A 13,235-nucleotide genomic window follows, 5' to 3' on the forward strand; every position below is an offset into this window, starting at 1 on the left:
CTCTTTCTCTCTCAACGTTACTCTTACTCTTTACGTCTTCATTTTCCAACAAAGTAAACTGAACCATTTTTGTATCTTATGTCATTTCATCTTCAATATTTGAAATTAAATTTTTAACTTCAACAACAAGAAAGTTATTCTCTTTATTCACCACAATAGTGCAACTCACAAAGCAATATCTAAAGGTCCCACTTTTAACTTCAACAACAAAAACTCTCCCCTCAAATTTCAAGAAAATGAGATCACTTATCATTGTAAAATATTAGTGAAAATTATAAATTTTATAAAGAATGAAATAAACAATTGTATAGAAAATGAATAGTTGAATGAAACTATAATTAAGAGTAAGATATTTATAACATTGATAATAGAAAGTCATTGAACATTTTTAAAATATAAAAAATCGTAGAAGATATTTATAAAAACTTTTGATGCATTTTAAATTTATTACAACAATATTTTCCAAAATAAAAACATAGCAAAAGCAACAACGAAAATCGAAGTATAACGAATACAAATTGTCTACCTTTAATTACTAAAATATCCATGCTTATGATTTCAAAATTACAATAAAGCCATCCAAATCCTAGTAGTTCTGTTTGCTTTCTCTCTTGCGACTCCTCCTCTCCATTCTGGCCAAACACTGCAAGCCGTCGCCTTCCCTTGCCGCCGCTATCGTCAGCCCTTCCACCGCTAACTGGTAAGTTTCTTGAGACTTCTTTCAATTGTTCTTATTCTCTTGATTTGTTGTTGTTGAATGTTAAATTGTTAGGAATTTGGAATCAAATGAGTGAGTAAGAATGTTTTGTATTAAATTGATTGAGGAAGAAGGGGTTGCACAAAGATTTTAGTCATGTTACTATCACAATTTTACATAAGGATATTTTTATTTATTTTATGAATGTGATTGTTTGCAGGATATTTTGAGAAGCAAAGCAGCTTCTTGACAGACACTGAGAGTTAGGGTTCCGCAGCAAACTGAAACAAAAACAAAGGCGATATCTTAGTCTTTCTTCTCAACATTTTCATTCTCATTCGGAAGAAGTAACAACAACAAGGAAGCAAAAATGGCTCGTAATGAAGAGAAGGCACAATCGATGCTCAACCGTTTCATCACCATGAAGGCGGAGGAGAAGAAAAAACCAAAAGAACGCCGTCCCTTTCTAGCCTCAGAGTGCCGTGACCTCAACGAAGCCGACAAATGGCGCCAACAGATCATGCGTGATATCGGTCGCAAAGTCGCCGAGATCCAAAATGAAGGTCTCGGTGAACACCGCCTCCGCGACCTCAATGACGAAATCAACAAACTAATTCGTGAAAAATCTCATTGGGAGCGCCGCATTGTTGAACTCGGCGGTCCAAATTATGCTCGCCACTCTGCTAAAATGACCGATCTTGACGGCAACATTGTAGACGTTCCAAACCCTAGCGGTCGTGGCCCTGGCTACCGTTACTTTGGTGCTGCCAAAAAACTCCCTGGTGTCCGCGAGCTTTTTGAAAAACCACCGGAGCTTCGCAAGCGTCGAACTCGCTATGACATCTATAAGCGCATCAATGCAGCTTATTATGGTTACCGTGATGATGAAGACGGGATCCTCGAACGCCTTGAGGCGCCTGCTGAAAATGCTATGCGGCGTGAGGCTGCCGAAGAGTGGCACCGTCTTGATATGATAAGGAAGGAGGCTAGGAAAGCTGTTCGGAGTGGGGAGGTTGCTGAGGTTTCAGCGTCTGCTAGGGAGATACTTCACGAGGAGGAGGAAGATGTGGTGGAGGAGGAGAGGAAGAAGGAAAGGGAGATGAGGGAGAGGTTTGATGAGAAGGAGAGGGAATTTGTGGTGCATGTGCCGTTGCCCGATGAGAAGGAGATTGAGAGGATGGTGTTGCAGAAGAAGAAGACAGACCTGTTGAATAGGTATGTTAGTGAGGTTCTCATGGAGGAGCAGACGGAAGCCAAGGACATGCTTAACATTCAGCGATAAATAGGTTAGTGCTTTTTATGCTATGCTTTGAATTCAATTTTTTTCCGCTCACATTACATGTTGTAGTTGGTTTTAGATTACATTGCATTGCTTAGACAGGAAAAATTGAAATTTTGAAAATAGCTGTCCAAGAGATGAATAGTGCTATAATGGCTCACCTGATATGTATTTGTATTCAATAAAATATATATGCTTTGTTCACCAATATATATGCTTTGCACCAAAGATTTCAGTTGCATTGCTCTACATATCAATTTTTTTCTCTGTTATTTTCTTCTTAATTTTAAACTTAAACCTACAATAGTATTGAAAAAGGATTGTATATTGAATGAATGCCTTCATGATATTCCAGAGTTGACATGCACCTCAACAATCGCAAAAAGTCTCCTAATATTGACATTTATGAAAATTTAACCATCAAAACCTCTGCCAATTGATATCTGTAAAAACCTGAATATTAGTTTTGGTCTGTTATAATAATAAATCTATGTTAATGGTTTGAACTTGGATTTATGATAGTTTCGTGTATGTAAAACCAAATCATACCCATTTTTAAAAATCAGATAGTCCTATCCCAACAATAATACCATTTTGTAGGTTTTTTCAAGCATTTGGTGCCTAGAAGAACATCAACGTTTTCACGCATATTTTATCTCAAGTTATGAAAATGATTTTGATTTAAAGTATTGATAATTGTTTTTATTTGAAACATTGATATCTCGAATGCATTGAAGATAAAAGCTCTTGAGGACTCAACTTAAAAGGTTGATGATGTATGAGTAGTTTTTTGCTAGACTTATGTTAAACTCAAATTAAATTATCTTTGATTTGGGACATAGGCATCTGAAACAGCATGTTCCAAGGCCGGTGCTTCTATCTATGAGGCCAGCAAAGCTTCTTAGGATTCCAAGGCTAGTTTCTTGAGGCTTAATATTAGACTAGATGGGATTTGGAAATGGTAAATTTCAAATTCAATAGAAAAGACTCAGATAAGTGTGTAAGGACTTTAGAACCAAATCAACCAATGACATTAGCAGCTACAACGGCATTTGATTTGATAACCAATGTCATATTGACTCCTAACTTAACCAGTTTAATGGGGAGCTGTGAGCTGAATGACATTATCTTTAGGCGTTGAGTCAGAATAGTAGGTCAAAATGTTCAGTTGAAATTTAATATATCAATTTTACAGCATTTGGTCGAGTCTGTGAAGGTGTTATCTTTAATTTTGTTAAACTTAGGCACAACATAAAAAGTTTAATGTTCAATTTTGACCTCTTCGAAAAGGACGATGTGCACTAATAGCACATTTGTGAGATAAAACTGATTTTTTAAGTACAAAATTGTAGAAAATTTCTTTACTTTAATTAGAGAACTGTGAATAAATTGTTCACCTTGCTCCACTAGTTACCAATATGCTTCACTGGAATGTTGTAAGAAAACACCTGGAAGAGGGAATTAGAGTCGAGAATTCTCGAGGGCCTAACAAATTGGCTCCTCAGGCCTGTGCCTATCCTTGAGGGACATTATGATAGTCAGTTTACAAGGTTGTTAGGTAATTAGAATGTAAGGCATGTGGCCCATAAATAGGGAAGATAAATAAGATAGTTTAGTGAGGATCTTGTCATTTGTATAGACTTGCGACCTTTTAGCCATTGGGAGTCTAAAGTCTCTCGAATACTTCGGGTTCAGGATTATACACAGTAAACAGAGATCTTCCCTTAATTCTTCTTTTATATCAGTCGGTGTATCCTCTTCATATGGTAGATTGATGAACATCCATAAGTCAATTCAAATCTTGCAGTTTAACTCAATTGCTTTTCTCTAATATTGATGGCTTTACAAGCTTCCTTGTCTTCACATTCTTAAGAGTTAAGAGCTTTGTGGCTCTTCTTACAAAGCTGATATGTATGTCTATATATCTATTTGATTATCTTTCCTTTTAGTGACGTCAATGATCATACATGATGACATCCCTTTAGGATATAGTTTTTATTTGCTTCATTGTTTTCAGTTCAATCTTAATTTTGGTAAAAAAAATAGATATTTTTCTTGTAAAGATGGATCCCTCATAATTTTAACACCTCTTTGTGCCTTTGCAGTTACATTTTTTAAGATTAGAGGGTGTTTGACAATTTCCTCTCATTTCCTTTCATGTGTAAAAATAATTATAATGACCTTATTTGGACAGGAAAATATGCTGGCTGAGCTAATTACAGCGGCGAATCTTAGCTGCCACAACCGTCTAGAGGGCTATTTGGCAAGGCAAATTAGTACGTATATTTCTGGTTTCTGACTTCTATGGTGACTATATCTCAGTTTTCTGTATTTCTCACTTGTAATGGATATTGTTCACCACTTTGATAAACTCAACATTGGCTCTATGACTAAATCACTTAGATTTAGTTCAATGGAGGTTGGAATGAACTTGCCTCTTATTCCTTGTGTAGTAGCCCATATCTTTATTGCGATCTGTTGATATCGGATATGTTGATTTAATTAGTTATTGGTAGAGTCAGATGAAGAGGAATGTCCTGAAATTGATGAAGCTAGAAAAACCATTGCACGGATAGCCTTTTAAAGAAGTTTCAGCAGAAGCTTATTTGTTGATGGCCTTAAACGGTGTTCATGAAGATACCTTGATCTTAGATTTATACACATAACTCCAAACATTATTCCCTCTGACTCATTTGTTGTTGTAATGAATTTGTACCCAAGTTCATTGACCCAAGGTCGGCGTCTTTGTTTATTGTCTTGCTCACCATGCGCCAAATCATTTATGTTGGATTTATATGGAAATTGATTATGAAGTAGTTATCATGTTTAAATGTGATGTTTTTAGATTTTTAGCTCATGGGATTTATTGTCATGTATTAATTTTGGGCTTGACAAAATTAGGGTTAATATTAATTCATTGATTTGTAAAAGCGATTAATGAATTATTCTCATGAATCTAATATGGTAGTGTAGTGAACGAACACATCTCACTAATATAATCACTCAAACATAAGGATTAGAGCCATTAAGTGAAACACTTGTTTTATTTGATTGCGAAATAAGTATATTGAGAGCTTAGGACATCAGGGAGTTTAATCATTCATTCTTGTTTATTATGTTGTTGAAAGACACCACTATATCAGAAGCACTTAGGTGCTACAATTCCACACAACATCAGTTAGACTTAATCTTTTTATTCACTTTGTTTAATCTTATTTTCTCTTTGTACATGAAAATCATTGTAACCGTTTTCCATTCACTAATTAATTAGATTAAATGTTTGATTTATAAAAATTAAACTAAATCAATCATCGTGGAAACTATAATTATTTATTAATTTTTTGAGTGTGTATACTTACACCCATGTCGTTGCACAACATATGCTCTAAAGTTTGTTGATGATTATAATATCTATTTATAATATTCTAAAACCTTCTCATCTATATCTAATGACAAGTGAGGTATTCTGTGTCACTTTATATAATTTTGCCACATTAAAGATATTATGATGTAGCACATTTAAAATACATTTTGCTACCACTCTTCTCTACGACTATTTTACTATCATTCTTCCATTAAGATTTCTATTTTATTTTTTATTTGTTGTTTTTGCATCAATTTTAGAGCTGAAACTCATTTTATCATATAATTGGACGGTTTTATATTTCCAAATTACACTGTAGCTTAAGTCTATGATATCATAAAATTTCTTGCATCATCCTTGCCTTCATTCTCCTCTTCGTTCCCTCAATAACAACTATTGAGTTCTCATTGTGGCACTCAAGTGTGCACCAAGTGCACTAGTTTCAAAAGTTCATTCAATTATCAAGTTGAAATAGCTCAATATGTAAGTCCTAAAACTTCATTGTTATAATGTCTCATTTTCTTATAGTTCATAATGTATTGGTTTAGTAACTTGCGTATTATTAGTCTTCTTATTTTAATATGAAATTTCTTAATATTTTAAAATTATCTTCTCCAAATACACTATTTAAATGCAATTGCATACTAGTGATTAATTTTTCTTATATGACTAGCAATTTTTATGAATGTCCAATTTCTAAACTATTTCAATTTTGATGTTTCATTTTTCCTATATTTTAATATTTACAAATCTTAAATTTCATTTCATTTCAAATTGTTTTTCCTAAGGGACCCATCATATATGTTTCATTGGTCAACTATGGTGATTTTCATCTTTGTGAATTAGACAAATGAAGTTGTTTTAATTTATGATTTTTCTATTAAAATTCAATTTTAAGTTAGTTGAATTGGATTTTGGGATAATAAAGTTTTTTTTTAATTTCAAAAAATATAATTAAATTTAAATACTTGAACAGTTACAAAATAAAAATTATATAGCAATATATTATTCAATGTAAAGATATTTTACATGGTCACTTAATCATAACCGTCAAATTAATAAAACAGTTTAATTTTTATCATAATTACTTTTAAAGTCACACTTATGAATGATTGCAATATGCAGTGTAAAAAAATTTACATTGACAAAATTTAATATTTGAAAAAAAAAAGTTTTTAGAAATTAATTTTTATTATTAAAATTGTCAACCAAAATTTGATCTATTATTTCTATCTAATAAACATTAAGAGTTGATCATCAATGTGTTTTTGTAAACTTAAAATTTAAAATTCTTATATAGAATATAATATTATATCTTTTTATTTATCTATTAAAATTTTAAAAATTTAATCATTTAATATTTGAGTTCAAGCTCCATCAATGCATATTTGCAGGTTTATAGATAGCCATAAACATACCTAATTAGGAGTGTATGTAATCATTGTATAGGATTAAAAGGATAAATGATGAATGGAAGAATTTTTTTTTAATGATTTGGGCGGCTAGTTTTATTTTCGAGACACATGTTTGAATATATTGAATGATTTACATTTTGAAGGGGTGGAGGTATGTGGTCGATTGAGTTGATGGAGGCATTTGGACGACATGGACATTTTATACATGTTAAATTAATTTTTACATTAGTTAATATATGATTAGGGTGGAAAAAGTTGATTACAATAGTTATATGATTAAGAAATAAAAGATATAAAGATCTTGCTTTATAAATTATGTTAACTCAGTTTTCGTTTTCTTATACTTTGCCCCTTACATCTATGTTAACCTTTCCTTCCGCGATTCACAGTGTTATTATTTGCATTAACTGTTTCAGTTAATTGAAACTAGAATCACCTTTTCTAAATTTCATAGTCTATTTAACATATTGCGTTTTAATCTTTTAAGGATTTGTGTGCTCCACAGAATTTAAATAGTTTACTAAATCATGGTACCAGTAATAAGTTTGTTATAATAGATTGATAAGATAATTTAGCAATAATACAAGGAGACCTCAATTTTTGTTGCATTGATATTCTTTTTACTTTTAAAAGATCATTATATATATATATAGATTGTTCATCTCAACAAAGAAAGTGTCTTGATATTGAGTTGTCAAAGTTTAAAATGTATGTATAGGAAATTATATTCTTAGAGTCAACACATAATTTGTCATTACCAAGATGTTTACTAAATTGTGATATTCCGTCCGTCTTATAATAAATATCATTTAAATTTTTTGTGTATATATTAATAAATACAATAATTAAAAAATAATAATTTTATCAAACTAATTATTTTAATTATTGATAAATTTATTATTATTATTATTGATATAAAATATAAAATTTTAAAAGTTATATATATATATATATAGTAATTATTGAAGAATAGTAAAAGAAAAAAATAATTAAAATTATAAATAACATTTATTTTGAAATAGTTTTTTTTTGCCAAATTTACATTCATTGTGAGATGAAAAAAAATTTACTTAAAGCCCATTTAAAAGCATAACGACCAAAATTTGTTTATCAAATTTCTTTTAAATACGTGCTTTAATATACTCTACTCTAAAAAACACAGATTAATTTTTCTACAAGGTTCATATCATACACTTACTTCAACTCATTATTATATTCAAGTAAACTATAGACAGTACAAGACAATTTCATATGCGCAAGGCACAAGTCAGCATTTATTTATTGCAAAATAAACTATAGACGTCTTGTTTTGGATGATAACTGTACTTGTCTCAGCTTTGTTTTTCTCTGACCATAAAGTTTGTATTTTTGTTTTTCAAAGTCATGTGAATTGTTCAAGCATGACATGTGAACCTAACTATTGATGTAATAATTATTGTTTTTAAAGTAGTCTATATGGAGAAGTGGCGAATTCTTAATTCCAAACATGAACACTTTATAACTTTATAACTGTCAATTGAATTGTACTTCCTGAACTATTTTGACTTTACCTTTTATCTATCCATATAGTATATTGAGAACATATTATACTATATTGCTAAATAATGTTTTTTCCAAACCAGATTGGATTTTGGAACAGTAACTAAACTTGCAGTTTAAAATAAAACTTTGAAAGAGAAAATAACTCTTTAAATATAGAATCAATCTTACCCCACAAAATCAATTTGTAAAGCAACATTATTAGGTCAAACTCAATCTAAACAGTCGGTTTGTAAAGTAAGAATTATCTGAACTTTACAAGCTCAATTTAATAAATGTAGAAGTTGAGTTTCTTTCAATAAATATTTTCAGCTCTTCTAAACAAGGTCATCTGATGAATATCACCAATCAATAGACGTCATATATAAATCAACATATATAGGCACACTATAGTCTATATCAAATTAGGTGTTTCTCCACTAATCTAAATTTCAACTGGACAAAATTAATGGGATTAAATTACAACATTATATGGCTTTCAGACCCTTGTAATTACCAGATATAAAATTTCAACATTATTGCATAAACATGATATCTGTCTGCAGTTTCAGAAGAGTATGCTAAGGTATAGAACAATCCATCCAGCCATTGATATTACAGCAAAGATGTGGACCCAGAATAAGACAGCAGCTGCCTCCCTTCCACACCCTCTTAAATTAGCAACAGCACCTGTAAACATATAAAACATCATTATATTTTACAATCCAAATTAACAATATTTGTTGTATATAAATTATTATGTAATAATAATTAGACAAAATATATCATGCAGTTCTTTAAGTTGTTTAATTGTACCAAATTTACGTCAGCTGTTATTTTTTTTAATAACGAAATTTGTTAATAAAAGAAGGGAGGCAGCTGCCATGTTTTTTTGTAACAAATTGTGTAAATAAAAGAATTCCTTAGAGTAACTTGAGACTATAAGGCCAAAGCAGCAACTATTTCCCAACATTCCAGTTTCCACCCATTTACAGCAACATAGTTCAGAAGTGAATTTACTACCAGTGAGAGAGAACTAGGACTAGGACAGATGTATGTACCATATACCTGAAAGGACAGACGTCGGCATCGAATGCTGTAGTAGTAGGACAAATCGAAACATCTTATCATTCGGGGGCAGAAAGCCGAGCTTGTCAGCCAACATGACGATGCCGAGTCCAACAGGAGGCACTAAAACTAACCGTGCAAAAACAATAGCAGCAGTTGTCCGAAAACCAAGTTTTGAACTTCCAGGCCCTGCAACCAAGACCAAAAGCCAACCATGATTCATTTAAATGTTTCATTCAAAATATTTAGAAACATTGTTTAATGATTAACTAAAATAAGAACACTGAAATAAACTTACCATCGACGAGGTTGCCTCCCAATGCCAACAGAATGCAAGGAATCATGGCCTCCCTGATTACCAAAGAAACTTTTAGACATCATCACATATAATAGCTTTTTATGTATCTCACTCTCATAATGAATTTTGAAGATAAATTATTTGTTATCACTATTATGAAACTAATATATTATGGTTCAGTCCATAATACATACTTTTGAAGTTTATCTGTTTATAGGTTGCTGTATAACCAAAATTGACTGTTTTTGTTATTTCAAAAGAAAAAGAAAATTGTGAGAAAGAAGAAATTTTCTTCTAAACCAATAGCAGAACAGAAAGAAAAAAAAATACATTGAAAAAACAAAATCTTGGTAATGACACAAAAAATGCTGAAAGTTGGTATGTTTCTCAAAATAGAGAGTAGTTTACATAAAAAGATGATGGCCCAAACTATATGAACGCAAAAGCTCCCACAATATTGAAAAATTAAAAAGCATACCCAAGAATCATGCAACTGTCAGTGAAGAAGAATAGTGGAGCATCCGGCGTAAAGATCAATTTCTTTAGAAATGGGACTGCACCAAGTGTCATGGCTAGAATCTGCCAAGCACGTGTAAACAACTCGATCAAAACCAACTCTTTAGATATTAATTAACATGAAACAGATCTATTTACCAAAAAACCAGTACACTAAACTAGTTCACAAACATTACTTCCACTTAAACACAAATTCACTACAAGTGTTTCCTAATATTTTTTAACTAAGATTTGTCAGGAAATCCAGATTTTTAGTGCACAAATCTGTTTCTCTAATTGCTCTACCACATATTGCAGAAAACATATATTACATATGCTGATCAATCCTATCAGGATATAAATAACCACCAACCACACACACCAACACAAAATGAAACAGGGTGAAGAGATATAAAATGAGAAGAAAAAAATACTAGTCATAGGTTCGATACGGAGAAACTCACTGATGCAATGATAGGGGGTTGAAGAATTTGCTTAAGTTTCAACTTCTCGTACAGGAATGCTAATATAATTTTCATCTGCATCAACAAACATGTGTAAACATTGTATTCAAACAAGCCTCTCACTAGCAATTTAAGTGCACAAATACTGAAACTAAACTGTAAACAATAGTTTAGAAGCAAAATAAATATATTTTTGAAGTTGGACTTGAAGTACATCAGAAAGAAATTTCAAAATTTAAACTCAATCTCACCTTCGACTTTCCTGAAGCACTTGAACTGACTAGATTGCTCTCCACCTCCTCTGCCTCCTCCTGAGTAAGCAATGGAACTTGTTCAGGTACAACATCACTCTTTGTAGTACTGCTCTTTAATGGAAGCCTTTCATTATCAATGTCAAAAGTTCCCTCTGGAGGAGGTGCCAACATATTAAATACATAGGTGTACAGGATGATAGCACCAACCTAAGACAAATGAGAATTAATAGCTCTCAATTAGTACTACGTTTTTGTTTCAATGGGAGTATAAATTCTAGAACAATATGAATACATGAACTATAAACTGAAAATTGCTTAGCAAGTGAATGAATTATAAGTCAAGGCACCTGTTATCATCAACTAAAACAACATATCTACAACTTACCCATTGACCAAATGATATATAGGCCGTTCCATCTGTGCTACATTTAAGTGAGTCTCCGAAGGGATTGTTTTGGTCTCGACATAAAGCAGCAATCAGGACAAGGGGCACATTCCCAATATTCCCTGTATAGAAATTTGTCATGACTTGATCCAGGACAGGGTAAAAGTAAAACAACACATGATGGAGTCTGTTTTTCTTATTTTTCAATTGAATTAAGTCAATCTCATATCATGTTACACTTCAATAATTGCTTCTCTTCATATAAAGATAACCAAGTCCATGTATCAAATAAAATAAAATCAAGTTTGATTGTGTTACCGATTCCAATGTGGATAATTGTGAACTTGAAGAAAGGGTATGGAGGACGCACAATCGAGGCAACAATAAATCCAATGATTGAGCCCACTATTGAACTCAAAATAACATTCATGGGAATAAACCACCTGCAAAATAATAAAATATCAATCAATTAGTTTCTGCATAGTGTCAATAGGATTCTTTTCAAAAAAGTTCAACAAACGCAATCATGCTGCATCAATAAGTTTTTTAATGTCTGTAGAATAGCAATGCAACCGCAGATGAGCCGCACTGCAATTCTCTGCATTATTAGAGATCACACCATTTGACCTCACTTCTCCGCAATATCAGATATCACAACCTTAATTTAAAATTTTGCTGTGTATATAATTAAAAGTATTAGCTGTATTTAACTTTAACTCTCTACAGTATCAGGGAGTACAATATTGAAAAAATTAGCTGCATTTAACTGCAATTCTCCACAGTATTAGGGATCATAATATTTGACCTCAATTCTCCCACAATATCATACATCATAACCGCAATTTAAAATCTCAGTGTGTATATTATTATAATTATAAAAAAATAAATGAAAAAATAAATAAAAAATAGAGGTGTAGCTTAGTACTAGTTAGCCCTTAGCACATACCAATCAAGCATCTTCTGCAAAGTAACAGCTTGTCCTAACTGAGAGAATATCAAGCAAGGTAGCAAAAGTGAAAAAACCAGCTGCAAAAACCAAAAAGTGAATAAGCAATTTAATTTCATTTGAGAACACATGCCACAAGAACATATATACATACCCCATTTAAAAGCCTTCTACCAGAAGCAGGTAAGATATTAACATACTTAGAAGCCATAAGAAGTCCCAAGAAACACATAGTGAAAACTTTAACTATTGGCAAAACTGCAATTTTGATTGAACCCAACAATGATTCTCCACCTGGACCCTGATTTTCCATTGCCAACAAAAGCCTCTCCATGGTTCCCATCATACGCCGTCGTTCCACAAAAAACAAATTCAATCCCAATTTACTTTGATTCCAATAACACAAACACCCGGTGCAGTTCCTTTTAGAAACTGCACAGAATTTCAAGCCTTCAAATAAAAAATTAAAAAACAAGTTTCACAATTAGATAAACACCAAAAATCACAAAATAAAATATAAAATATAAAATATAAAAATTCAAATGAATAATGAACAATAATAACTGAAACTCATGTACTTACAAAAGCTGTAGAAGAATAACGAACCTAGCAGTGTTTGATTCAAGAGTTTGTTTTAGAGAGAGAGAGAGTTAAAAAATATAAAATAATTAAAAGTTCATATAATAATGGGGTTGAAGGTGTATGTATATGTAATGTAATATAAAGGTCACGTGACTGGAGAGGTAAATGCACGTGCCTGCGTATGAATACGATTCTATTAGATTCCACGCTAATAAGAAAACGCAAACATAATAATGAAATACAATACAAAGTACTCTTTTGTTTTATTAAAATCTAAATCTAAATCTAATAATGTAACCGATAATTATTTAACCACCAATTCTTGTTCTTCACATGAAAGAGACTGGTAGTTACGAACACGCCGACGTAACAGCTTGTACAACTCATACACGGAATACTTTTTTGTTTTTTTTCTTTTACAAATAAAACGGATACTTTTTCATATAAGATTTTCCAATTTTTGTTCCTAG

At 31.7% G+C, this 13,235-nt stretch overlaps 2 protein-coding genes across 4 annotated transcripts; one reads left to right on the forward strand and one right to left on the reverse strand.

Annotated features, from left to right (window-relative positions):
- Window positions 1–561: 561 nt before the first annotated feature.
- Window positions 562–4,828, forward strand: LOC101510340 (uncharacterized). Its single transcript, XM_004492543.4, has 3 exons — window positions 562–700; window positions 918–1,983; window positions 4,171–4,828. The coding sequence occupies exon 2, from the start codon at window positions 1,068–1,070 to the stop codon at window positions 1,977–1,979; it is 912 nt and encodes a 303-aa protein (XP_004492600.1). The 5' UTR covers window positions 562–700; window positions 918–1,067; the 3' UTR covers window positions 1,980–1,983; window positions 4,171–4,828.
- Window positions 4,829–8,629: 3,801 nt separating this feature from the next.
- On the reverse strand, window positions 8,630–12,910 carry LOC101510671 (protein PIN-LIKES 6). Of its 3 annotated transcripts, none has more exons than XM_012713633.3 (11): window positions 12,790–12,910; window positions 12,338–12,633; window positions 12,184–12,263; window positions 11,556–11,680; window positions 11,238–11,359; window positions 10,850–11,059; window positions 10,599–10,673; window positions 10,118–10,218; window positions 9,640–9,692; window positions 9,342–9,530; window positions 8,630–8,963 (listed from the first exon to the last, which is right to left on the reverse strand). In XM_012713633.3, the coding sequence occupies exons 2-11, from the start codon at window positions 12,527–12,529 to the stop codon at window positions 8,842–8,844; spliced, it is 1,269 nt and encodes a 422-aa protein (XP_012569087.1). In that variant the 5' UTR covers window positions 12,530–12,633; window positions 12,790–12,910; the 3' UTR covers window positions 8,630–8,841. The 3 variants fall into 3 exon arrangements, with proteins under 3 accessions (XP_012569087.1, XP_004492601.1, XP_073222795.1); XM_004492544.4 differs by having other exon boundaries at window positions 12,766–12,900; XM_073366694.1 differs by having other exon boundaries at window positions 9,335–9,530; window positions 12,766–12,861.
- Between the last annotated feature and the right edge of the window lie 325 nt (window positions 12,911–13,235).

The sequence above is a fragment of the Cicer arietinum genome, chromosome 3, assembly GCF_000331145.2.
Source record: "Cicer arietinum cultivar CDC Frontier isolate Library 1 chromosome 3, Cicar.CDCFrontier_v2.0, whole genome shotgun sequence".
In the NCBI taxonomy this organism is placed as follows: domain Eukaryota; kingdom Viridiplantae; phylum Streptophyta; class Magnoliopsida; order Fabales; family Fabaceae; genus Cicer; species Cicer arietinum.

What these genes read in the sequence shown, in the direction of transcription:
- LOC101510340 (XM_004492543.4), top strand. Translation starts at nt 1,068, where the DNA reads ATGGCTCGTAATGAAGAGAAGGCACAATCGATGCTCAACCGTTTCATC.
- LOC101510671 (XM_012713633.3), bottom strand. Translation starts at nt 12,529, where the DNA reads ATGATGGGAACCATGGAGAGGCTTTTGTTGGCAATGGAAAATCAGGGT. An exon ending in AATTATCCACATTGGAATCG is followed by an intron (nt 11,360 to 11,555) that starts GTAACACAATCA and finishes ATTTCTATACAG; the next exon opens with GGAATATTGGGAATGTGCCC. An exon ending in GTGCTTCAGGAAAGTCGAAG is followed by an intron (nt 10,674 to 10,849) that starts GTGAGATTGAGT and finishes TTGTTGATGCAG; the next exon opens with ATGAAAATTATATTAGCATT.